This window comes from Gekko japonicus, unplaced genomic scaffold (genome assembly GCF_001447785.1).
Source record: "Gekko japonicus isolate JY-2015 unplaced genomic scaffold, Gekko_japonicus_V1.1 scaffold478, whole genome shotgun sequence".
In the NCBI taxonomy this organism is placed as follows: Eukaryota; Metazoa; Chordata; class Lepidosauria; order Squamata; family Gekkonidae; genus Gekko; species Gekko japonicus.
The window spans coordinates 1,019,960-1,047,001 of record NW_015173689.1 but is presented as its reverse complement, the minus strand read 5'-3'; the positions used below and the strand labels follow the sequence as shown (position 1 = coordinate 1,047,001).

Sequence of the window (27,042 nt, the reverse complement as noted above, 5' to 3'; positions counted from 1 at the left end):
GGGGGGGGATAGTGTCATGCCTGCCCCTGCTGATGTCATGCCTGCCTTTGCTGATGCCCCTGAACAGGCTCCTGAGGACCCTGAACAGGCTCCTGAGGACAGTACTGCAGCAGAAAGGCAAAGACTGGATCCTGTAGCTGAAAGCTATCTAAGTGGTGAGGAGGATAGAGCCTCCCAGGGAACACCTGCAAGGGATCAGTCTCTGCTGCAGCCCAGTAATTCATCATCAGACTCGCCTCTACCTGTAACCAGGCTCAGGAATGTAAGAAGACAACAGCTGAGAGAGCGAAGGCAGAATGCATGCATGCATGCCAGAAGATCTCTTAGCCCTGAATATTGACAGGATCCTGACCTTGCTCCCGGCTAGCTAATGAGTTGATTAGCTAGCACTGTATATCTGCAAGTCTGTTGCCAGCAGTCGTTTGTGCTGGCAAACGTCGTTTGCTCAGGACCTGAATCCTTGCATCTCTGCCCCAGACCTTGTGGAATTCTTCTCGGCTTGATCCTCGGCTTTTGACCTTCGGCTTTGTTGACCCTGCGTTCATCTCTGACTCCTCTGGTATCGTTGTGATTTATGGACTTGAAACTTTGGTATGTCTGACCCTGCTTTTGGACTGTGATTTAAACCTGCTTGAACCTTGCTACCTGATTTGCCCGGCTTGACCTCGGACTGTTCCTGGACTTTTGCTTGCTTGCGTCACGCCCCCTGGTCCTGCCGTGACACACACGAGAATACTGATTTGTTTTTAGACACGCAGTTTTAACTTGGTTATGTTAACCAGCAGTCAATCCTACAACAGTGAGAAAGGAAAGAACTGGGCACCAGAAATTTGGACATATCTTTACTATGAACTCAACTCCCGCCCCCTGGTCCTGCCGTGACACACACGAGAATACTGATTTGTTTTTAGACACGCAGTTTTAACTTGGTTATGTTAACCAGCAGTCAATCCTACAACAGTGAGAAAGGAAAGAACTGGGCACCAGAAATTTGGACATATCTTTACTATGAACTCAACTATGAACACTCAACTATTAGGATAACAAACTGGAAAGCCATGGAAGGAGATAAGAGCCCATATAGAAAGACATATATTACAGTGTGCAGCCTGCTTCCTTTCTCCGGGGCCAAAAACACTGCCCAAAGCTGTCCCTGAGCCCTGACATTGGTGCAGCAAGGGCAGCCTCTGGAATGAGTGTTTTACAGAGAAAACACCAGACGTCTGTGGAAGATCAGAATGGAATGAGAACAGGGTGGTGATAACAGATGTAAATCTGTAAATCAGATGAAAGATCAGCAGAGGACAGCAGCCTGTGCATTCAGGAGTGACAGAGAAAGTGGGATAAGGTATGTAAGAATTATGGTCATGCTAGATCTTATGTATTATAGATGAAATACAAGCAAAAGTACTTAATTTGATGAAGCAGCCCAAGCTGACTCCAGGAGTGTCTAGCATTGTCCACATTTTGAGAAAGTGTAATTGCTAGTTATAGGATGGCAGAAGGATTGTAGCAGTTTTCCAGCAGAGGCACACCACTGTGTTGGTGGTGAATAGAATGTTAGGGGGGGAAACTCAAAAACAGAACAGTGGGTGGGGGGGGGGGCTATAAGAAATGTGAGAGAACAGATGGGAGTGTTGAGTAGAGATAACCCATAACAATGGGAAGAAACCAGTGACATCAAGGGTACAGACAGGAGATAACATGTGAAGCAAAGAAAGTAATGGAAGGTCTGTTGTGCCGTAAGGAGGAAGAGATAGTGGAAGAAAGAGTAGGAAGCAGATGACAGGAAAGCAGCGCTGGAGGTGATAAGGATGACAGTTGCTACAATGCAGAAGAGAGAGATGCTACAACTCCAGGGAAAGGGATAGATGGGACTGATTTGGTCCAGACTCTGGCGTGATTCAATACGTGGGTATTGAAGAATTAAACGGCAATGAGGCTGCATCTATACAACCACGCATGTCAATTAAATAGGCTTTTGACAGCAAAAAGTACTGGCCTGCTGCCAAATTTGGGGGGATAATTATTTCAGATCATTGCGTTTCTTGCTTTCTGCAGAGGCTCCTCATGCGCTGCTCTGACATTTTTTTCATTCCACATTCTTCCCCCTCATAAGGTAGGGAGAGAACGAGGCTCCCTCTCCCTGCCTTAAGCCCTGTCTCTCTTGGCCTGATGATTTCTCACATCTTGCCTCCTCATGTCCTATTTATTATAAATTTGTATTAATTTTATGTGCTAACATATTTATCCCCACCTTTTTTTTGTGGCTCTAGGCTGGTTACGTCTGAATTTAAAAGCATACAAAATCTGATAAAAACTCAAATAACCCTCTTCCATCCAAAATGCTTGTAGCCTATACCACAATAAAAGCCCCCAGGGAATAAAATGGCCTTGCAGCACCTCCTAAAAGCATCTAAAGTTGGAACCCCCATCACCTCCTTGGGGAGGTACCACAGAAAAATCCTTTGCTGCAGTAGATGCCAAGTGCACTGTCTTAAGTGGGGAAACAGCCAGTAAGTAGTAACCTGAGGATCATTGTTAGTACAGGGACATATTGGGAGAGATAGGTCTACACCTATACTTCTATCGCCTTCCTCTCCTACTCTTTTCTGTATGCTCTGTCACTCTCTAGAATTAGAACAAGTCAGGTAACAGCAGCAGGAGGCTCTCATGCCTGCCCTACATCTCTGTGACACTGGGGCATTTCAGCCATCCACTGCCAGAGGTTTCCTTTTGACTGGTAAATCCCATAGTGCACTATACAGATCCTCAACTTTTATCTTTTGAACAATCAAAAATTTAAGGAACACTGATGACACCTAACTATCATAAGCATGAAGATTTAAACATGCTGTTGGTGGGTAATATTATCAATCTAAATAGTTTATGCAGCATTTTTAAAAACCAGATTGCTATTATTTACCATGATAATCCATGTGATCAGTGCAGCATTTCGGACACTTTTCAAGGGGCTTCCGTTGATATCAGGTTGCATTTCCAGGTAAAACAGAAGGCTCTCATTGATAATGTTTGATGACCAGCTGTTATGGGCATAAAGGTAGGAAGGAAGATTATTTTATGTTTTTAAAACACCATTGTACTTGTCGGCCAAAACATGATAATTGCATTTTCTTTAATTTTAAGTTTCATGGCCAGCATCATAAAACCCATCCCTGCAAATATGAGATCCATTGTATTAGACTCCTTTTGTGTGACCTAATGCTAAGAAGCCATTCTCTTCTACTCTTCTGCAGGAAGGCAGTTGAATTAAAATTTATTCATTTGTATCCTGGCCAGACTCTGATACAGACGGGGGGGGGGGGGGGCGTTCTATGTTATACGCTACATCGGAAGAAAATTGTAAGTAACTGTTCTATTTATAGGCAACACACACAACATTGCAGAATCTATTCACTAGATTTGAGATTCTTCACAATCTAGCTAAGAAATATGGAAAGATTGGTCTTACCAAATAACAAAGACTAGCATAATTTTGAAAAAGCGGACTTTGATCTCTGTCCCCAGGCGTCTCTCGTTCTCTGTATAGATGCCTTGTCTTCCCTTCAGTAAAGAAGCAACTGGCAAGCAGAAGGAAAATACGTTGGTCATGCTAGTCATGGAATAAGCATAGAGGTTTAAAAATCTTACATGTTTTGTATCTTATTTTATTCTATCTTGCCTTCAAGGAACTCAGGGCGGTGTATATGGTTCTCCCCGTTTTATCCTCTCTCTCTTTTTCTCCTGCCATCATTTCTCCATTAGCTGGTGAGTTGAGTCCCGCTAGAGAAGACTGTTGGCGGTGCGACTGACGACAGGGTCCACTTCCGTTACCTCAGCTCCTGGTTTGAGGCCTTATTAAGTCCTTATTTTATTCCTGTCTTCTTCAGCCCCATGTCAGTTCCTGTCACAGGAACTTCTGTTCCTCCACCCACTCTCCTCACAAGCCCACCTAGGATCTTGATGTTTCCTTGTCCCTGCTTAAGCCAGTGGATGGAATTCCCAAAGGGGATAATAAGATCAAGAATAAGGATGCAAAAAGGTTGTCTGTTGAAAGGATCTACCAGAAGAAAACACAGCTGAAGCATATATTGCTCTGGCCTGATATGTACAATGGCTCTGTGGAACAAGTGACACAGCAAATGTGGGTCTTTGATGAAGATGTGGGACTGAACTTCATGGATGTCACATTTGTACCTGGTTTCTATAAATTTTTTTGTTGAAATCCTAGTCAATGCGGATGATAACAAGCAGAGAGATAAGAGCATGTCACGTATCAAAATTACAATTGATGTAAAAAATAACGTGATCTCTGTGTGGAATAATGAAAAAGGGATTCCTTTTGTAGAACACAAAGTGGAGAAAGTCTATGTGCCAGCTCTCATTTTCGGGCAGCTTTTAACCTCCAGGAACTTTGATGATGACAACAAGAAAGTCACAGATGGGCGAAATGCTTATGGAGCTATTCAGTCCCAAATTTACAGTGGAAACTACGTGCATAGAATATTGTAAACTCTTTAAGCAGATGTGGACTGAGTAAGGCATGGCAGATGACACTGAAATTCTTTGATGAGGAGAACTTTACATGCATCACTTTCCAGCCTGATCTGGCAAAATGTAAAATGACCATCTTGGACAAGGACATTGTGGCCTTCATGGCTCATAGAGCCTATGATGTGGCAGGAGCTGTTAAAGATATCAAAGTCTTCCTGAATGGAAGACGCTAACAGTCAAAGGATTCCATAGCTACGTAGACATTTTATCCTATTAGGTAGACTGAGGAAGCAATCCTAAGCAAGTCTGTCTGGAAGTAATATTATTATATGGGGCTTACTCCTTAGAAAGTGTCCTTAGGACTGTGGCCTAAGATAGTGACTTCCCGAGGTCACATAGCCCCATTCAGTTTCTCCTGGTCCTTAGTTTGTACACTTTCACACAGTGTGATAACCTTTTAACTCTTCCTCTCCCAGTTGAGAGGGTTTCTTTCTGACATATCTGGAAATGGGGTTTCAGTTCCTACATATGCTGCCTTACCTCTCTATCCAATTATAATAAAGTGGACATTATCAACTTTTATGGCCCTAGCTCAGGATATCCCAAAAGTGATCTATCTTGCTTCATCCTGGCAGGTCAGTAAATGGTTATCGCCATACTGCCCATTTGACTCCATAAAGGGAAACCATTTCATCTCAGCCTAAAATCTGAGGAGTTTGTTCCCAAGGTAGCAGAAGATCTATCTTCGGGCCAGTGTCTCTTGTTTACTTATCACAACAGGACTTCCCCAAGCATTGTACCTAAAGTTGCTACTGGGTTTCAGTATGTTCCACATATAATCAGCACAGTGTTCATCAGCACAGTGTTCATTTCTATTTGTTAACTGATATTTGCCCATTATATAACGACCCCCCCAAAAAATAGCAGAACATTAGAGCAGATCTGTAGCCTGTAAGAAACACATTTGAACTCTTCATCCCCACATTTTCTGTTTAATCCTTCTAAATAGACTGCAGCAAATCCCTGTGTTTTGCTAAACAATATGCACTTGAAAACTAGATTGAAACCAAGCATGCACACCTTTTCAAAATTATAACAGTTGACCAAAAAAAATGGCAAATGGGCAAAGAGATGAGATCATAGTTCTGAACTCTGAATCTTTACAAACAGCCAGTGTTTCTAGCCCAAAGTTTGCTTTCAGAATGCACCTCATCAGTGTTGCTTCTCCTTACCCATGACGTTTTTGTCTCACCACCAATCTCTAATAAACAACCTGCCTGCCTCTTCTGTCTCAGCCCCCTCTCAAGTCTCACCACTGTCTCCTTTCCTAGAGTTTCTCTACAGACATGTAGACAGTGCTTGCTTGGTCCATCCCAGCCTAGCACATAATCTCTAGAAACTCCTTCAGATTTGGGCTCCCTCAAAAGATAGTGCTCCTGCCGCCACCTCACCCCTTTTATGTTCCATCTGTTGGGAGAAGGGAGTTAAAGAAGGGAATGTTTTGCTTTAATTCATTTGTTTTCTTGAACCATACTAAACAGCCTGTGAACTGATTACTATTCATGAGCCACATCAGATTTAGAATCAGAATCAGAATAAAGTTTATTGTATGTGGCCATTGGCCGTCACAATCTCCCTTATAAATAAAAGCTGAATGGTGATGGCACTTCTCTAGAACATTCCACACACTCCGAAATCAGTTCGCTCTCTGATCTGTCATTCAGGGGGGCTCCCTATCCACTGGCTGCTTTGCCTGAGTCCTGCCTCCAAAATTCTAAACATTTTGCTGTTCCTCTCCCCCTCATAGCCAGTCAGAACACAGAGGTTATTTGCATATGTAGCCTCATAGGCCTCTGCCTCGGAACACAGAGGTCGTTTGCATATGCAACTTCATTGGCTTTTGCCTCTAACATTCTAAACAGTTTGCTGTTCTGAGGTAAAATGTGTCCAATGTCCAGGTGAGGGCTGGAGATCACTCAGAATTACAACTGCTTTCCAGATGGCAGAGATCAGTTCCCCTGGAGAAAATGGTGGGCTCTGTATCCTTATATGCTGCTGAGGTGGCCCCCATATGACAGCCAATGTGACGTAGCAGTCAGGGCTTCAGAGCACGGGAGAGGCTGCAGGTGTGTGTGGGGTGGAAAGCTGAAGAGTGAGGGGGGGAAACAAAGGTAGGTTGATGATTGGCTGGGAAAGAGATAGGGTTGCCAACTCCAGGTGGGAAATTCCTGGAGATGTGAGGGATGGAGCCTGAAGAGGGTGAGATTTCAGGAGGCGTGGGACCTCGGACAGGTACAAAACCATAGACTCCACCCTCCAAACCAACTATTCCCTTCTGGGGAACCATTGTTGCCAATCTCCAGGTGAGGGCTGGAGATCACTCAAAATTACAACTGTTCTTTAGGTAGCAGAGGTCAGTTCCTCTGGAGAAAATGGTGGACTCAGTGTCATCATACCCTGCTGAGGTCGCCACAGCAAATTGACACTGAGTGTCCAAGGCTGGGGCACCCGCCCAGAGCCTCTTTCTAGAGGCCGTTGTATTTATTTCCACAACTAGCCTTTTTCCCAGTTCCATATAAAACTGGATCCCTAATATCTTAAAATACACATTTAGTTAATAAATTCAGTAAGAATTAAATTCATTTGTACAGTATCTAAAATATTTAAACATCAGATTTATAGTCCTCATTTTCTAGTGTATCTCTTTCTTCCAGTTACCTATGTTGCTTTGCAAACATATCCAAAAAGGAACTGTGATCAATTAGTGGGTATTTTTTAATATTTGTTTTTAACTGATATGTATAAAGCCCAACTGTCATTTATAATCTTACCTGCTGTCACTGTTCTGCTGAAAAGTATTGGATTGGCCAGCAACACAAGTACCAATGGAACATATGTAGTGACGTAATGAGGAATTGCGTGTTCCAAACCATTTTCACAACTGAGGAAAGAAAGAAAGAATGAATAACTTTGAATTTTCTTCCATTTCTTCTACCATACCTCAACAATGCTTCTCAGCTCAGCGGTTTCTACACAACTACTGTGTGCTGCTGCCTATGGCCTAGTTAGTATATACTGGGTCACTCCTGCCTCTGGTAGAGGCGTGTTTCTGAAAGAGACTGGATGATGGGACTGTCCCATGAATGAATCAGCCCTTCACATTTATTTTCATGTCATCTTTAAACTAAAATGTGAATAAAGAGTTTGAAATATTTTTAAACCTTAATATTATTTTAAAAAATTGAAATTTCACAAATCAAAGGAAAATGGCTGCTAACAAAATTATTCATTTTCTGTTTAAAGGGCCAGACTGTTTATTCACTGTGTGTCTATAGCTAATAGAATGTACGAACATGAGAAACTTTTCCAGATTATCGTCTCTGTGTTCAACAAAGGCAAACAGAGCACAGTGGCCCCACTACCAGATGCCTGTGTATTTAGCGGAATGTCAACAGCAAGCCCTGTATGTGTACGAACATGGACTCCTCCAAACCATTGGTAAAACTGCAAAAACCAGGATCCTGATCATATGGAAGCAGCTAAATGCATTGCAAGCTCCTTGCTGCAGATTTCTTGACTGAATGTGTGGTTGTCAGGAGCGGGGCCAGAAAATCCAATCTCACTGCACACTGTTCAGTGAATATGCAGACCAATGTCTGAAGAAGGCTGCAGAAGTAATCAAAAATGAACACCAATGGCAACACAACAAATTATGTAATAAGCTTCACAGATATAGAAGATGTTTTTTTCTGACCAAAATAGAAGTGATCTTGGCAAGTGCATGGTTTCAGTCTGACATTTGCAGAGATAACAGAGGATGCACAGGTGAAGAGGTCATCTGTGGCGGAAGAACAGTGGACAGGAAGAACAGTTGCCTTAACCCTTCTCATGCCCTCTGATTGTGCCTCGCAAATCCTCCTAAGCTGTTCCTCTGCTTCCACAGCTGACCTCACGCCTGCTTTTGGGAAGGCTACTCAGGACTCTTGCAGGGAGAAAGGGCTAAGTACTTTTCACATCAGCACAGGATTTGAATTTTGCTTTTGCCTTAAAGTGTGTCGGTTAGCCCTCAGGAGTTTGATTAGACAATTCAAGTGCATTTTAAACAAAGAAGTTCAGTGAGTTTTGTATGTGCCCTTTTCCTCCATAGACTCCACACCAATCAAAAGCCAAGAAGACGGTGGGAGCCAACCCCTGCTCACTGACCCCTTAATAAGTCATAGCCCATGGTCAGCTCTATAACAAGAAGAGGTAAGATGATGGCTGTGGTGGATCTGAAGGTCAGCGGCTTCCTCCACCATCACCTCATCCCTGACACTGCTATAGTTGTCATCATTGCTGGTGGACTATCTGCCCACCCACCTATCCCGGATGCTGCAGCCACTGATGCTCCTTCCCTCCTAGTTCTTCAGATGTGCAAAGTGAGCATGTTCAACAGGGCTGTGTGAACTCTTGTGATAGGCTCCTGGACAGGCAGTGAGAGCCAGTAGAGTGGGTGGCAAAGGTTAAGGGGCCTTTGAGCTGCCACTTTCTGAACCCAAACTGCCCGACCTTGACAAGAAACAGCATGTGTCTATAATTTATTAAAATATCAAGCCAATCATAAAAGCTAGACAAATTTATGCTTACCTGGAAACTGAAGGGTAGTACAGCATAGCGATTCCCTCCACACACAACAGGATTGCCAAGCCCCATGTCATCATGTGATACAACACAATTGTACTGGAAACAGATTACACAGAAAGCAAAATCCTGAGGATATAATGCTATGCATATTAGAAGTCTCTTTCAAAATTGCACACATCTCTTCGCCCTCCTCTTGAACAATAGAATGATTGACCTTAAAATAATTTAGTTTCAGGGGACGGAGGTTTTTGTAAGGCGTCCCAGTTTAATATTGCAACTGACTTTGTACAACACTATTTTTTATTTAGATTATTGCCAACAATATCATTGGGGAAGCTTTCATCAAGAACCAAACATTTTGCAATAAAATTAGGCAGAGCAGAAGCCAACCAAATGGTTGTTGCCCCTTCTCATGGATTTTTTTTTAAAAAATAGGAAGTTGAACCTAACAGACATACCAGGGTCCAAGAAAAGTAAGTCTGACAGATCTGGTTTCCACAAAAAAGGGGGGGCTTCTGTAGAGCTGCCAACCTCCAGGTGGAGCCTGGAGATCTCCCAGAATAACTAATTTCCAAACTACAGACATTGGTTCCCCTGGAGAAATAGTTGCTTTGGAGGGCAGGCTATATGGAATTAAACCTGCTGAGGTCCCTCCCGCCCCCCGCCCCCATCCCTAGTCACTAACCTCCCCAAAAAGACTCTAAGAGTTTTTGAACCTGGAAGTGACAACCCTAGGGCTGTGTCATATTGAAAATATTGGGTTAAGAGGTGTTGTGTCCACTGGCCGCCACTGGGGGCCAGCGACTACCCAGAGCTTGACCCTGGGTGAACAATGGGAACTGGGCTCCTGGGCTCTCCCACCGGGAGCCAATGGAAATATGGGAGGGGGGTTCAGACCCCCCAATGGGATCCAGGGGTGTCCCCTGGATATGTGTGTAGTTGGCCTCCTGACCGTTTGTCTTAGTCTTAGTTGTGTAAGAGTCAAGCGTGCAGCATGTTATGGGAGCTGAGAAGGCCTAGCCATGCGGTCAGCCCACTACACAATAAGAGGGCAATTTGATCCAAGTACCTTCTTTACTGCAGCCCCATCCTGCATGGCTTTTTATGTGCTTGGAGTCCCATGATTTGTAGCAGAACCTTTTGAGAGGTTAAAAGGGTTCCTCCCTCCCTCTTGCACAGTGGGAAAACTGTCTGAATTCAACCAGTTGTTTTATTCCTCTAAAATATTATATTACATAATTTTTGTACCTTAGTCCTGCTGATCTTCTAACTACCAAGTAGGAGTCTACAGCATAGCAAAACAGCCACCAAAACCCAGCACTGTACAAGAGCTGGATCCACATCTGTGAAGGGGAAAATATTCTGCAAGTCACAATGGCTGGAAATGACATCATTATTAATGATTACCTCAAAATGGCTTGTTCAAGTGTATTTAATTAACTATATTGAGCTGTACATCAAAAATCACGAGTGTTGCTAAAATTCTTATGTCATCTCTCAGTTATCCTTCTCTGAAGTATAAGTGCATATAGTAGAATTTCATCTATGTATTTAATTCACTGAGTTGCTACTTCTATAAAGCTGTAACGGTCTATAGATATTACAGATGTAGATATATGTAAAATTGGTTTGACAAGAAAGGGGGCCCGCAATACTCGCGTGGGGGGGAGGAAAGCTCCAGGTCTCCTCCCCCCCCCCCCCCCACCCCCCCCGCTCCAGCAGCGAGGCTCGAGCGGCTGCCAGCCGCCAGGCCTTGCCGATCTCCTCCACCCCCCTCCCCCAGTCTCCTCCCCCACCCCCGGCTCCTGCGGTGAGGCCCGAGCAGCTTCCAGCCACCAGGCCTCGCCGATCTCCTTCTTCCCTCCCCCCCCCGGTGGTCTACTCCTCTGCTGCCACTGCTGATCTCCTCCTGCCCCTCGGCTCCGGCAGTCTCCTCCACTGCTGCCGATCTCCTCCTCCCTCCCCCCGTTCCTGCGGCAAGGCCTGAGCAGCTTCCAACCATCAGCCTGCCGCAGAGTTCCCAGAGCATTCCCTGCGCATGTGCAGGGAACACTCTTTTACTTTTGGGGGGATTTAAATATCCCCCCTATATTTTTTTCTACTTTTTAGATTTTTGTGCATACCTGGGGACTGCCCCAAATGTGCAGGAAAATCTCCCTGCCCCCCAGGTGCCCCGATGTGCGGATTTAGATATCCGCATGCAGGGGGCACCTTCGCTATTACATATATAGATGACATATGTTGCCAAAATATCAGATATGGCTTAAAATATGGCTTAAAGCAAGCATTTTAAATCTGATCCGTACGGTAAATTTCTGCAGCACTGCTGGGAGTAGCCATTGGCTCTTCCTTGGCCATCTGCAAGCCTACAATTTTATAGGGAATGTTAATGTGAACAAGAATGGATGTGCATACAGCTACTGATTTTCTCACTCAGCTCAACATGGGCAAAGGAGGAAGAATCCTGTTAGCTTTGAATGAGCTCCCTTTTTGTTTTGTTTTTAATTGCAAGGAATACTTTTGCAAGCAAGTGGTTCAAAATTATGTTATGGTTTCAACTTTTCCCCTCTCAGTTGCTGTAGATTGGATTGAATATGCTCCTTTTTTGCTTACTTTAGAGGTTTTAAATACTAGACTGTATTATTTTTAAATTGTTTGTAAGTCATCTTGAATGATGGAAGCCATGGGATGGAAAAGATTTAGTAATTAATACCTATTATTGGAATGGACAGGAAAGTGAAGCCATTACTACATAAGGATGGGTCAAACGGGCTCATGGACTAAAGTTTGTCACAAATTTTGGCCAGTTCGTGGTTCGCAAAGCGATATTTGTGGAAAGGTGACCGGCACATGGATATAGTTCCCAGACAGTCTCCGCTCAAATAAACTGTCTACAAAACTCCAAGAAAGTGGGGCGGGGGCAGAATTCACCAGCCTTGGAAACACCAATAGGACCCCTTCAAAGCTTAACAGGCGGTGCTGGCTGCCGATAACAAGAGTTCGCATTCTGCTCTATGGGACCAGAAAGCTATATATCAGCCCAGCTCAGCTTCACACTCGTTTGTTTGTTGGCTGTTTGCATAGAGGCAGGGAATTTGTTAAAAGCCAACTAGCAGAGCACATTCATTTATTCCCTTTGGATTGTGAACTCTCTCCCCTGCTGGGGTTTGGGTGTTAGGTGAACTCAGGGCACTTTGCTACCCTGTCTCTCTGCTCACACCAAGTGGTGGGGCTTAGCTACTGGGTGCCTTGGATGAGTGAGAACCCATGTTTTATACCCTCCTGATTGTGAACTCCTCTCCCCTGCTGGGGTTTGGGTATTAGGTGGACTCAGGGCTCATGGCCATGCAAAAGAAGTCGGGCCAGTTGGCAGCCTTGTGTGACCAGTACTCCAGGAGATTGGCGTCAGTGGTCTCAGGGGACTTGGTGAGGTACCCCCTCACCATCACCTCTGCCAAATCCTCTGCCATTGCATGCCTGGCATCTCTGCCGCTGCTGATCTCCTGGTTTACTACTGACAACCAATAGAGGGGCTTCTCCATGGTTGGGTTCTGTGAGGCAGAGGTGCCAGGCTGTCCCTCCTTTCTCCCCGGCCTCTTCCACCTGCTGTTCCCCCTGGCCATGTCTGTTGGCCTACAACCTCCACAGTCTTTTCAGAGCTCATGCTTCTATTGCAACACTCAAGCATTCAGGAGAGCAATGCTGCCTTTTATTTTTTGGGGAGGGTCACAGTCCAAACAGGTCAGCTTATACTCCTCTTTATTGCAGAGAGGATGCAGCCTGATGGTGATGCCAAGGCCCTGTCCCATGGGAGAATAGCCAGCTCCAGTGCAGAGGCCAGCGCCCAGTCCAACCCTTGACTCACTACTGTTGTTGCTTAGCATAAATTATCTTGGAACCCCATCTTGAATCTTATAGTTAAATATCCTTGGAGCACCGTGGAAGGAATTTTTAGTGAATTGTATCTTATACTGTTTTGTGTCGTTTTATTGTTTTAACCTCGGCATTTATGCCCCTTGTGAGCCGCCCTGAGCCTTTGGGGAGGGCGGGATATAAATTTAAAAATAAATTAAAATAACTTAAAAATAAATTAGAGGGATGACTTGCCTCAGGCTGGCCATATGGTTGCACAACATGTCAGTAGAGTCCTGGAAGGGCTTGAGGACACACACAATTTGGGAGACAGTCAGCCAGTTGTTGGAGCTGATGCTGAGCTCTTCTGATCCACAAAATGTGCAATCATGGCATAGGTGGAGTTCCTTATCCCCCTCCCCCTGCCTCTTGCACAGAAGACAGGCAGACTTGCTGCTGCATGAGAAGTCTGAAGCAAAGACTGCATCTTGAGGGGAGCAGTGCCCCAAGTGGCCTTCACAATGTTTTCCAGCCCCAGCACATCCTTCACCACCAACTGAAGCATGTGCACCAGGCAGATGATGCCCTTGAGGTGCACATGCTTCACCTCTGCCAGCATGTTGGCACTGGTATCCATGACCATGTAGCCACAAACAATGTTGCCACCGCCCACCCACTCCCTCAGGCTTCTCTGTATCACACAGCGGTGACGTTTTGTGATGTGTGGTCTCCATCCATCCCCTGTACATAGAGCAGAACCACTTTGTAGCCTGGTGGCAGGACTGTCCTCTTCTGGAGCCCAACAGTCCTGCTGGCTGCTCCACAGTTCTGCCTTGCACTCTGGAGACCTGAGCCTTGACCATTGTCACTGCAGCCAGTGAAAGGCTACATCCTCCATGAGGGAGAAGGGTTGGCCATCCACAGCAATCATCTCACTGACGATCAGGTGAGTGACTGCTTCCTGAACCCTCCGCGTAGCCCTTTTGATCTCTTGGAGAGTGGTCCACCTTGATGTCCCACCTGTGGTAGCCCAAGTGTAGGGAGCCTTTCTTGGAGGGGCCTTTTAGGACTGGAAAAAGTTGGGAGGCACAGCTGCTTTCTGGAACTGGGCTGGGAGGGGCCATGAAGGCAGAAGCAGCAACAGGGAGTATGGATGTGGAAGGGAAGGATGCTTCCCCCCACCCTCTGAATCACTGCTGTCAGAGTCTTCCTCTCCAGAGAGTGTTTCAACTCCTGGTGTCTCTGGGCAGTGCTGCTAACAACACTTTTGCCTCTGTGGAGAGCCCTAGGGTCAGGAACAGATCCGGGGCAGGAGGCTCCAAGATTCCTGGTAATGCCCTGCTAAGGCCAGGCTCCAATGGCCTGGCAGGATGGGTTTTGTGCCCAGGGACAGGGGCCTGTGGTATGCAGGGGGGGGAGGACTTCTTCCCCCCCACAATGAGCACTCTTCACATGATCACACCCGGTTTCACCCTCACAGCATGCACAGATGTTCACACTCAGGACAGGTAGGAGGATATAAATGTGGGAGATCTTTTTTTTTGGGGGGGGGGTCTGTAACTGGGACCCCAGAAATGTAAACCACCCCCAACTTGGAAAGATTGTACAGAAGCTAGTCCTAACATCCACTATAGAAGCAACCCTAGAGGTACAATTACTGCTTAGGAATGTACTTGAAATAGTCCCCATACATTATTTCAGAGTATGAACATATGTCAGTACTTCAATCCATAAACACTTGGTTGGGCAAGACACTGTAAACAGTCTTTATTATACAAGAAAATTTGCATCACTAATCACTTGCAATGGAAAACTCTGATTTCCATTGGTCTGGTGTGGCCGCGGTGCCTGCCAAGCTGTCGTCATAGGGTAACTTTGGGGAGCCCCTGTTGTAAGTCTCTTTGTCATGTCTGCATTTCTGCTCTTCCAAATCTGCCATTGGAGAACTGTGGGTGGCCCAGCCAGCCCGACACTAACAGGTGATTCTTTTCCTCTGTGGAGTAGAAGAATTCATTGCGGGTTGTGCCAATCCTTGGGGGGGGGACTGTGAAAGTTGTGGGTACTGTCCACACTTTCCTTGCTAGTCTGGTGGGGCTGGGGTGCCTGCCAAGCTGTCATCGTGGGGTAACTTTGGGGAGCTCCTTTCCGATGTCTGCCTTTCTGTCATTGTATCACTTAAAATGGAAAACTCTGATTTCCACTGGTCGGGTGTGGCTGGGGAGCCTGCCAAGCTGTCATCATGGGGTAACTTTGGGGAGCCCCTGTGCCAGAAGTCTTTTGTCAGGTCTGCCTTTCTGTCATTGCATCACTAATCACTTAAAATGGAAAACTCCAATTTCCACTGATCTGGTGTGGCTGGGGGGTCTGCCAAGCTGTCACTGTGAGGTAACTTTAAGAAGCCGCTGTCGGATGTCAGCCTTTCTGTTGTTGCATCACTTAAAATGGAAAACTCTGATTTCCACTGGTCTGTTGGGGCTGGGGTGCCCACCAAGCTGTCATTGTGGAGTAACTTAGGGGAGCCACTGTCTGTCAGATGTCTCTTGTCATGTCTACCTTACAGCCAGCCCAACACCAAGAGATGTTTCTTTTCCTCTGCGAAGTAAAATAATTCCCCATGGGTTGTGTCAGCTGTCTTTTCCAGAGAGCATCCTGTGGGTATGTTTTTGGGGGGTCTGTAACCAGGACCCCAGAAATGTAATCCATTCCCAGTTTTGAGAGATTGTAGAGGAGTGGGTGGCAGGGTAAGGCTCCCTGTGTGTTTGGTGTGCGTAGCTTGCAGGGGGTATATGTTCTACACACTTTTGAACCTGTGCCTGGCATTTCCCCCCAAAAGACTTGTCAGGCTCATGCTCGTCCCGGGGGGGCGCCCCCAGAAGCCGTGGCGTCGGCGGGTCGTCCCGGGCGGAGGGGCGACTCTCGCGGGTCGGCAAGAGAATCTCTGGCGAGCTCGGGACCTCAGACTGACAGGAGACGGGGTTGACAGCACCCCTGCAGTCTCTCTGTCTGGATGCCACGATACGTCTGTCTCTCTCTCTCTCAGCGCCAGTATCGCCACCGCATCAGCTCCTCCCTGGTCCCAGCCCTTGTCGGCCTTTTATTCTGTTTGCCGTACACGCGGTGCCGCCCCTTCCTTCCCCGTATGAAGGCCCCGCCCCCCTTTATACGGAGGGACGCCGACAGGGCGTTCCTCCGCCCGTGGACCGGTTTGCCGGCGGCGGTCTCAGCGGCTCTTCGGCCGCGCTGCCGGTGCCGTCACGCAGTCCCCGGCCCTCCCCGTCGGCCCCAGAGGCGTTCCCGGGGCTCCCTGCATCTGCTGCCCTGTAGGGGCCGCGCCGCCCGCCCTGGGCACGCCCGTTGCTCCGTTTGTCTTCGGTCGCATCTGCGCCTGCCTGATGGCTGCCTGGCGAGCAGGTATGGGGGTCGGGGTTTGGGGGTTCTTCTCCTCTTCGCCCCTCCCCTGGGGTTCCCTGGTCCCGGACGTCGGGAACGGGACAAGACTTTCCTAGCTTGACCTTAGTCCTGTTGGGTTTGCAGTGCCACAGTGGCACTGGTTCTGCTGGGCTTGCAAAAATGCTCCCCTTCAGTTTCTATTGCAGAGATTCTCAAGGACTTTAATTATGTTCTGAGGGGCTTCTATTGCCCCCCCCTTTTTTGCTGGTTTTACCTCCTCCATTGGAAACAATAGAGGATGTGAGCACCTTCTTGGGGGGGGCTGTAACTCGGACCCCATAAATCCAATCACCACTAAACTTGGAGGACAATTATAGGAAAGTCACCTGGAGATTCCCTGTGATTTTGGTGTCTTTAGCACGTGGGGGGGGATTCTACTGGGTCAAAAAGTTTACAAACCAAACCGGTTCATGTAGTGTCAAAAAGTTCATGACAGTCCATGGTTCGCAAACTGGGTATGCCACGAACCATGAACTGAACCACATTTTCCTGATTTGTGCCCATCTCTAAAAAGGACCACCTGAACATTTAGATTAGCATATTCCTAGTCCAGTGCAGTGCCAGAGCTGCTCACATACAAGGAAATTAACTGTATAATCCTAAGAACACTTTCCTGGGAGAAATCTCCACTGTGTGGGCTTAAGTAGGAGTCTGGATACATCTGCTTAGAACTACCTGTGTAAACCAGGCCTTATTTAACAGACAGTGGCCGTTTTATGTTAATGTACATGCATAAAATAGCCAGGGCTGTAAGGCTCATTTTGTTAAACCACCAGCAATCATACCAATTAGCAGGTTCACAGGGAAAGCAAAGTATGGGGCATTCCTCACCAAGACTGCATTAGGGCCAATGCATGTTGAAGAAAATGGATATACTTCACTGGGTCCAGGCAATGGTGTTTTGTGTCATTTCAGAAACAAAACAATTTTTTTTTGCTTCAGGATTCATCAGATTTGGTGCATGCAATGGGATGGGTAGGCCTGTGATAAAAGTCTGTATTGACAGGGATACCAACCTTCAGGTGGGGCCTGGAGATCTACGGCAATTACAGCTGATCTCCAGCCTACAGAGATCCGTTGTAATGGAAATAATGGCATTATACTTCACTGAAGTCCCCCATTGCCAAACCCCACTCTCCTCAGGATCCACTCCCATATCTCTAGGAATTTCCCAACTCTAAGTTGGCAACCCTGTTTTGGGATACTCAAGCAGAACTTGCCTATTAGTACATTTATGTAAAAGAGAAATTATTTTTACATCTAAGAAGATATTACTTGATTTTTCTAAAAATAAAAAGCAAAGAGCAACAATCATACTGTCCGCATAACTCTACAGTGTATTTTCCTGAGAAAAGACTGATGGGGAAAGGGAATGTACAGGTTTCAAAGAAGCTGAATTCCATGGCATTTTATCTGTGGATAATTCTTATTTCCCCTTACAACTAGATCTTAGATAACTGATCTCTCATGTCTGTGTTTACAAGTTCTAACATTTTTCTCTGCGAGAGTTGGATTTTTGTTGCATAATTTCCCTTTTACATTGGCCTGCAAACCCCCCCCCCTCTTCCAGCTTTCTCTTCAGCCCTTGCTCTTTAGTTTAGTTCTCTGTTTTATATTATATTTTGTCTTACTTATTTGTCATTATCCCCGGTGGCAAATGACCAATTCTTGGCTAGCCACAATTTAATCACACTTACAACCCAAAAAATCAATTTCTCCCTAATCTAAAAAAAAAACAATGTTGCTTAGAAAAAGTGGATAAATGCAAAGTAAGGCTGCCAACTTGTTAAAGACATTTTAATTGGTCATCTGCTGTTTAACCAATTGATTGTGTGATTCCCCCCCCCCCCATTTTACAAAAATCTCAGAGTTGTTGGTGATTGATAGAAAAAAAGGCCACTTGTAATACTTTCCCAATTCTTTTGAAGTCCAAAAATAAAAAAATGTATTCTTAATTAACAGCCCTATTGTTTAATTTCCCCTTAATTAAAATTTGTCCCACTGATCCATCAATTGAATATCAAGATCCATCCTAGCCTGGCTTACAGCGGTTGCATAGAGAAGGCCTTTATAAGACTCAGCAGAGACCTGTGGCTCTGCTATCTCTTCTGCCAGGAGATCAGTTCATAAACATCCTGTGTAATAGGTAGTTTGACCATCAGACTCTTCTGAATTACTGTTTTGATCCTGACTCGGGCTGATTATTCTTCAGTTGTATCCTGATGCAGGAAGGGCTTTTAGAATAATGCTCAGATTTTTTTTTTTAATTTAGGATGATTTTATGGACACTGTATCTTAACCACATCTTCAAGTCAACTGTGCCCACCATATGTGCTAGACAGTTCTACTGCACACTGCTTGAACTTGATGGATAAAGGACAGGACACAAACATGATTAGGAGCACATAGTAGCATTTCATCTTTCTGACACATGGTGATGTTTGATACCTACCGCACTTCCCACACAAAAGGCAGCAGGCCACACATCAGTGCCATTCACCACAGATATGTTTGCTACAAAGCCTGGAAACCCTAACCAGACGGTTGATCTGAAGATTATACCTAGGGGGGGAAAAATCAGTATGAGTATGCTATGACTGGCTAATTCTGTTTTGACACTGCAGGGATCCCACGGAGGATTGCCACAGACAGAACGAGAGGTGATTTCCACCAATTCCCCCCTCCTGCAGCAGATCTTCAATTCCTCCTTCATGCAGTTCTGGGAGGTGGGGTCCTCTGTTCCCCAGAAGCAGCACTTCATGGCTGTCACAGGAAGGGACAGGTGAAAATGCTGTAAATCCTTCCATCAGCAGGGTACAACCCACCGTACTGTGCAAAGGTTCTCACAAATATTTTAATGGAAGACCGAGACTTGTATCAGCTTTCTGTGGTGTGCAGTGTGAAATTTTAAATGTACTAGTGCTCCGAGTAAACATAATAGCTCTTTTTTCCTTAAAAGCAGCAGAGCCTCCCATGAGAGAAGTCAATGCTACATCCACAAGAAGAAGTCAAAGGGAGGGCATGTGGCTCCCACCGCTCAGGAATCACATGCTTGCTTTCAAGTCCCCACTTCAAGCTGCAGTCTAGGTCATATGACTGACCAGAGAGGAAACTATGACTTTAATTCATGAACTGAGAAAATTCAGGGATTAAAAGCTCAAGATTTACAAACCAAATCCTATATATGAATATGGCACTGGAAGCTGAAGCCGCTGGAGCCTTACATTTTTTTTTATATGCTGCCTGTTGTCTAGGTTAATCTTGTGTTCTCTATGTGTGGTATTATGTCAGGAAGCTAAATAGAGCTCTACTGAATGCCACTGTACATTCTAGCCAATATAAACTTCTCGTTTGTAGGCAGGAAATGCAAAAGCTGATCTGAACACCCTAAAAGAGAAGCAACAAATGCTATTCAGAAAGACTTCACATGTTTTTCATAATTTTAAATGTTCATGAAGTTTTAAATTAGGGAGAACAATTGTCTGACACTCCCTTTGGGGTTAAAAATGAAGACCCTGCCATATAAATAGGGAGCTGCCTCTTTGTTTACATTTTATCAGCACTGACAAAATGCTGCGTAACTGGTAGGCCACTATGTGAGTGAGAAAGGATGCTGAACTAGACGGACCACCAGTCTGATACAGCAGGGTTCTTCTTATGTTTTTATTTGAAATAATATCTGGCCAATAGAAGGGCTTGTGTATTCAGCTTCCAACAGAGCAAGGTACTGGTCAATCTTAGGAGAGGTTTGGAGGTGGGGAAGGAAAAATGGCAACCAGACAAAGTATAGATAGACAAACTTCTCTATTGACTACCACTAGGTAATCCACACAGTCCACACAATCTTTGACAAGCTATTCAGTACTTGTGACCAGGCCAAGTACTATATTTCATCCTTTTAGAGAGGTCTACTCTGAGAAACTTTAAAAAAGAATGTGTTTGTTCCCCCAGTGACTTAATAAAAAGCCATTCCACACATTACATGGAGTAAGCATGAGTCTGACACTAAGGCCTAGTACAGACATGCATAAGAGGTAGGAATCAGGTGACAGAATGCTGAAGAGGTAGAACGGAGTGCATTTAGACAGCACATGGGACTGCAGTCCTGAATATTTCTTCACATTTTAAGCTCTATGCAAAAAAAAAAAAAAAAAAAGTTAACACAGCAGGGAGAAAGGTTCTACTGCTTGCATTGCTAGCTGTTGTGTTTCTGTTTTTACGGAGTTTTTTTGGGAGGGGAAGGATCCCAAATTATTTCATGATTCTCCACCTGCAATCTCTTCTGCTACATCATAATTATACCAATTCAGTCTCCTGCATGCGTGAAACCGACCAAAGAGCACATGCAACAGGGGCTGTCTCTGATCACAGCTTCCCAGCAAGAGTACCTGTACATTTAAAATATCAAAAAGCATGTGACATGGCTACAATTTTTTCTTCTGAATCTTCAAATATATTACTATGTTCTCTAAAATACCTTTTCTGTATAAATGCAACTGTCTCTGGTATAAATATGCGTGTATCTCACTGGAATCAACATCATCCTTTTAAGCTAGGAAGCTGCCAAAGAGCTTGAGAATTCCATTCATACTAAGAGGTTGTACTAATACCCTTCTGAGACAACAAAAATACTAAGGGCAGAGTGAGATTAATAAGGAAAGTAGAAGGAATATTAAAATGCTGTAATTGTAGTGATATCTATTTACACATTTTAGATTCAAGAAGGACTGGCTTTTAGGTCTTTGAATCAGGAGATTCAGATGCCCATGAAAACTTGTAATAAATAGCTTTGAGAAGTGAATGAGTTCAATAAAATAGTCTTACAGAAATAGAACCCACTGATGTCAGCAGGAGTCAAGTTCTGAATAACTGAGATGCAAAGGTGGTATCAAAATGGCTGGTTATGCCCTAATAGTCTTTACTCAGAAAGCAGAAAAGTTTAAACTAAGAGCCCATCAAAGAGAAAAATCCGGGACGTTTCTCTGCCACCCCCCCCCCCCCCCCCCCCCGCACCAGAAGCCAAAGGTCAGGTGTGGCACATGAATCCTGCTTACCTAGACAGCCAAGCATGTCACAGGCAGAGATGAGGAGGAGGATGGTGGTAGAAGAGGAGGCTTTAGGCATCTTCCGGGGGCCTTGCCCCTTCTTGGGGAGGAGCTGCAGGATGCTGAGCAGCAAACTGGCTGATGCACTGCCAATGCAAACCCCACAGAAGACCTCAGGTTGGAAAGTCAAGACCAGTCGCGTAGCTGCATCCCGGTTGGGGCAACAAAAAGTTTCTAATCGGGGGGAGGCCATAGAAAGTCTGGCTAGGAATAGGAGGTCACAGAGGTGGAACGAAGCGGCAGCTCCTCTGGTTTCTAGGAGGGAGTTGGGACTTTTTCTTCATCTTTCCCTTTAGCTTACAGTGATGAGAGTCACGGGATGGCTGGATCATGTGGTGGTGGTGCTGCTGCTGCTAAATCCCCTGGAGCTACCAAGCTCAGGCTTTGAGCCTTCGCTAGAATAGAGAGCAGAGCAGCATCACAGAACGTAATCCTAACCATGTTTATTTTGTTCGCTTGCTCTCCCGGCATTGGCAGGCATTCACTCAAAACTTGCCAGTTGCACAACAGATGTATGAAAAGAGAAACCTGTCCAAACTCTGAACACACCACAAAATGACAGAAGAATCCTCTGAAGAAGGGTACTTCACAGCCCCAGTTTAAAGCCTGTCCTGCAAATTGTGGCTAATTAAGTACAAATTAACTAGAGATTAGCCCAGTGCTCACTGAACAGTTAGGTTTACATTCAGGGATCACTAAAGTTGTCTCAGAGGCTATGAAGTCAGTGATTTAACTCCAGTTAAAGGTTGTTGACAGCAGGAAGGAATGCTAGGTTCCACATCCACGGTAAGTATACTTGGATTAATAATCTTGAAACTACGCTCATTCTGTGTACAAAACTATCTAACCCCTTAATCATGCACTAAGGCATAGTAAATCACAATCTAACCACTGATTGTGCATGTTTTGACTGATGCAAACCACTGTGGCATAGATGCTGCTTCCATGTGGCTGAGCCACAGCAGAAACATCTGTAACCAGAAACCATGTTTGTGGGTGATTTAGCTGTTTCCCATGCCAGTACCACTGTGTTGGGGACAACTAGCTGTCAGTACTCAGTAATCTGCCCCTCCCCACCTAGTTACTGATTATAGATGCTACCACTATGGAGTTAAAATATGACTCAGCAAAAGTTTCAAATAGGCTGCATTGTTTCTTGCCGTCCTTCAAGAAGCTCAAGGAAGCATACCTGGTTCCCCTGTCCTCCATTTGATCTTCACAACAACCCTAAGAGAGAAAGAGTAAATGGCACAAGGTCATCCAGTAAGTTTTCTGGCAAACCATGATCAGCAGTCTGCTGCCCATGGGTACTATGACAGCCACCAGTGTGTTTTCTGATGTTCAGTTGCTTTCTCAAAAGATTGGCTTTTTTCAGTGTCACTGGAGAACTCAGGAGGCATCACCTTTGTATCAACATTTTGTGATGGTAGCCACTGCGTGACTGTTCTCTCCCCACGGAAGCCATTTTGTTGCAACACCCACTATCCCTTCTCAAAAATCCAAGAATGTCCACAGATTCCATGAGGCTGGGGACCCCTGTAAAAAGTGGATGTTAACTGTAATTTTGGATTATACAACCATAATGGACAAAATATTTCCTTTCATAGTTGTTTTTTCTTTATGATGAACTAGGAGTAATGCCCGTTGTGGGAAGAAATACGAGATCTAGAAGGAAGCTCCAGATGAGTGCCCCGACTGTGGCTGGTGGGACGGCAGAGGGAAGCGGAAAATGGAGGGAGGCAAGCCATGTTTCTTTCCTTCTGCTTAGCTATAAGGCAGGTCTGTCTCAAGTCATTTTGCTGCCCCAAGTGGGTAGAATGGGAGGACAGCCTCATGGTGAAAGATATGGCTCTCTCCACCACTGACTTATTTTTTGAGGGGGAGGGGGTTGTTATGCAGTGGCAGCTAAGGTAGAAAAGCACCTCCTCCTGTGACATGTTTTCTAGGTTCCAAGGGTCTGGAAAGTAGTTCCATAGCTGATTACACGGTTGCCAACTCTGGATTGGGAAATACCTGTAGATTTGAGGGGTAGAGCCTGGGGGAGAGCAGGATTTGGGGTGGGGAGGGACCTCAGTAGGGTATAATGCTATAGAATCCACTGCTCAAAGCAGCCATTGTCTCCAGGAGAACTGGTCTTGGTCATCTGGACATCAGTTTTAATAGCTGGAGATCTCCAGATGCCACCTGGAGGTTGGCTTATGTTAATTTGGGGCTATGCATTCACAGCTAAGGTAGAAAAGCACCTCCTCCAGTGCCACATTTTCTGGGTTCCAAGGGTCTGGAAAGTGGTACCATACCCCATTACACGGTTGCCAACTCTGGGTTGGGAAATACCTGTAGATTTGAGGGGTAGAGCCTGGGGAGGGCAGAATTTGGGGTGGGGAGGGACCTCAGCAGGGTATAATGCTATAGAATCCACTGCCCAAAGCAGCCATTGTCTCCAAGAGAACTGATCTGGGTCATCTGGACATCAGTTTTAATAGCTGAAACCCTGACTTCTACGTCACATTGGCTGCCATACTGGGGCCATCTCAGCAGGATATAAGTCCACCATTTTCTCCAGGGGAACTGATCTCTGCCATCTGGAAAGCAGTTGTAATTCTGAGTGATCTTCAGCCCTTACCTGGAAATTTGCAACCATGGTTTCCCCCAACAGACACTAAGGGGAAATTTATTTTACCTGAGAACATCAACAGCAAACTGTTTAGAATGTTAGAGGGAAAGGCCAGTGAGGCTGCATATGCAAATGACCTCTGTGTTCCGAGGCAAAGGCTAATCAGGCCACATATGCAAATGACCTCTGTGTTCTGATTGGCTGTGGGGGGGAGAGGAACAGCAAATGGTTTAGAATGTTGGAGGCAGGACTCAGGCAAAGCAGCCAGTGGATAGGGAGACCCTCTGAATGACAGATCAGAGAGCAAACTGATTTTGGAGCATGTTGGAATGTTCAGGGGAGTCCATGACCAAAATAGAATTATATATACCGGAGGATGTCTCAATTATGATTTCCATAGGACTCAAGAGAGGATGTCTTTTCAACTGCATTACAAATCTTAATTATTTAAACTGGGGCCGATGAAAGTGAATGTGTAATTTTCCCTGCAGATTCTAAGATCTTTATATTGATTAGGAATAGGTACAAACTGGCTCACAAACTTAAGTTCTTGATGAATTTTGACAGGTTCACGCTTCACAAATTCAAGTTCATGGCAGGGTGACCAGCACAAACTTTCAACAAACTTTTATGTTGTTTGTGGAGGTTCGTACAGATTTGTGAGAGGAGACATTCCCAGATAGTCTTCCCTCAATCAAAATGTTTACAAAACTCCAAAGCAACAACTTGGAGGGCATGGGGGGGGGGGTCCCCAGCGACTTTGATGTCTCTAGCTTGCACAGGATCCATTCTATACACTCCTGAACCTTGGTCATTTTGACAGGCGCAAGTTCAGGAGCGTATGGAACAGATCCTGTGCAAGCTAGACACCAGACTTGGAGGGCATGTAGGTGAACATCCAAAGGAGGCCTGCTACATGTTTGGTGTCTCTAGCAAAAAGAGTGGGGATGCTTTCAGAAACATTTAGTATTGCTTTTAATGGGCAATGTACCAAAAATGCTTGGTTTTAAAATTAAAGTATGATGGTCCAACCTACCAACTTTAGAAAGAGAAATTCCTACCAGGCCCAGAAAGCAGACAAAACCACATGCTCAGAGTAAAGTACACCACTGAACTCAATGGGACTGTAATCTTACACAGAATTACTCCAGTCTAAGCACATTAATCCCAATAACCATAGTGTGGGAGAATCCTGCATAGAATTGCACTTTTATTGTGTTTTCTAGAGCTGCATTATTTAGGATTGCTTCTTTTGAAGAACAAGTTAAGTTTGTTTATTTGGTATGCTTTCATTATTTATTGAAAGAGGCATCTCCCTATTCCCAAATGCAAAGAACGGTCTATTCAAAATTCATGTATTGGGGTTAATACAGCTTGTGATGCAGTGCCCAGCTGTAAACGTTTTAGTGGAATTTTAAAAGGGTCTTTGCAACAATAAAGCACTATGGTAAAACAGAACAACAATAACAACAACAAAGCCTGAAGTGCCTTCTCCCTCCCTTTTTACTCTGAATAGCTTTGATGTGACATTGTTTGCTGGTCAGGGCTAACCAAAGTAAGGTGAAGAGTTATTTGTCCAGCCTCTTATTGACTTGCTATTCAGGACAATGCTTACCAACTTTCAGAAACACAATTTCCCTTCAGAATGAGCAATTCAATAGTGTTTTCAGACATTTTGTCTGGCTTTCCTAATTTATCTTCTGCCTTAGGAAGACGCCTAAGGAGCAGCCTGAACCCCGCTGTAGCTGAGAACCCACCAGCCTCCCACTCAGGTTATCAGAGGGGGGGGGGAACCAAAAGGCAGTTTCCCTTCCATCATGCCTACATCAAGCACATTCATGAGGCATGTCCACATAGCTTCCTCTCGGTATTTGACTACTGTGCCTCTTCTGCACTGGATTTGTTGATCTTTTTCTGCTTTGAACCAAGCCACACAAGAAGTAGCCCTTTACTAATGTCTCCACAGGGGTAAGGTTGCTATCTTTTTCCTCGGCAGGGGTTCTTGGTCTTTAACAGGTTCGTAACTGGCAGAATGAAATAGGGGCAGCATTCCCCACCATAGATATTTGTTCCAGAAAAGGTGGTACCTGCGAAATTTCAGATGATTATACCGTTGTATACAGCATATGGTCTACTGTCAGCTGCTTCATTTAGTGTACACTTATGGTGCAAGGAGTCAAACAATAATCTGTCTTTATCATACATCTGGCTGGTTTCTTTGGGGCTCAATTGCAATTAGCTTTATCTTGAGGGTGCTTATTTTATTAACATTATACTTGGTGGTTGCTCTTTACTAGCAATGTGCACCTTTTTAAAAGCTACAGGAGTATCATATCTTAACATGCTGCTATGCAGCTCTTGATGAATATTTGAGTCCAGATTCAGCTAGGAAGAGAAGCATAGGCATATCCTGATATATAAGGCTATAGGCATACCTATACAGATTTTTATGTCTTTGGCTTAAAAAGTCTGCCTGAAATCCAAAGGTCTTAAGAGATCAAGTTACTGATTCACAAATTTATCTGAACTGAACTGAAGCTGACTGGGAAATTTCCAACACCTTTTTCTTGACAGCCTAGAAGAATCAACTTAGTCATAGGATTTAATGAGAAACTGCTTATCATATTAAGCAAATAACACTCTACACCAATTTTTCAGCATTCTAATAAGCAATTACAAAATTTCTCTTAAAGAACTGCTATTTTTGTGGTGTTAGTACTGCTGATGGAAGACAAAAGAGGAAGCCAAAGAAAAAAATGTGACTTTGATTATTCTTATTATACAAACCCTAAATTTAAGTAACAACAAACATTTTATTAGTGAGGTAAACAATTGCACCTTAGAACAGACACAGCTCAGTTCCATGCATGCTTACTCGGAAGTAAATATCACTGAATTCAATGG

At 44.8% G+C, this 27,042-nt stretch overlaps 1 protein-coding gene across 1 annotated transcript in view; it reads right to left on the bottom strand.

Annotated features, from left to right (window-relative positions):
• The window catches only part of GPR143 (G protein-coupled receptor 143), a 28,274-nt gene extending 6,557 nt beyond the window's left edge, over positions 1-21,717 (bottom strand). The window contains exons 1-7 of the mRNA XM_015423138.1: positions 21,474-21,717; positions 18,872-18,981; positions 10,366-10,460; positions 9,121-9,213; positions 7,326-7,435; positions 3,473-3,581; positions 2,927-3,044 (exon numbers count right to left, since the gene is read on the bottom strand). Of these exons, the coding sequence (XP_015278624.1) occupies positions 2,927-3,044; positions 3,473-3,581; positions 7,326-7,435; positions 9,121-9,213; positions 10,366-10,460; positions 18,872-18,981; positions 21,474-21,717 (879 nt within the window). The remainder of the gene's footprint in view (positions 1-2,926; positions 3,045-3,472; positions 3,582-7,325; positions 7,436-9,120; positions 9,214-10,365; positions 10,461-18,871; positions 18,982-21,473) is intronic.
• Between the last annotated feature and the right edge of the window lie 5,325 nt (positions 21,718-27,042).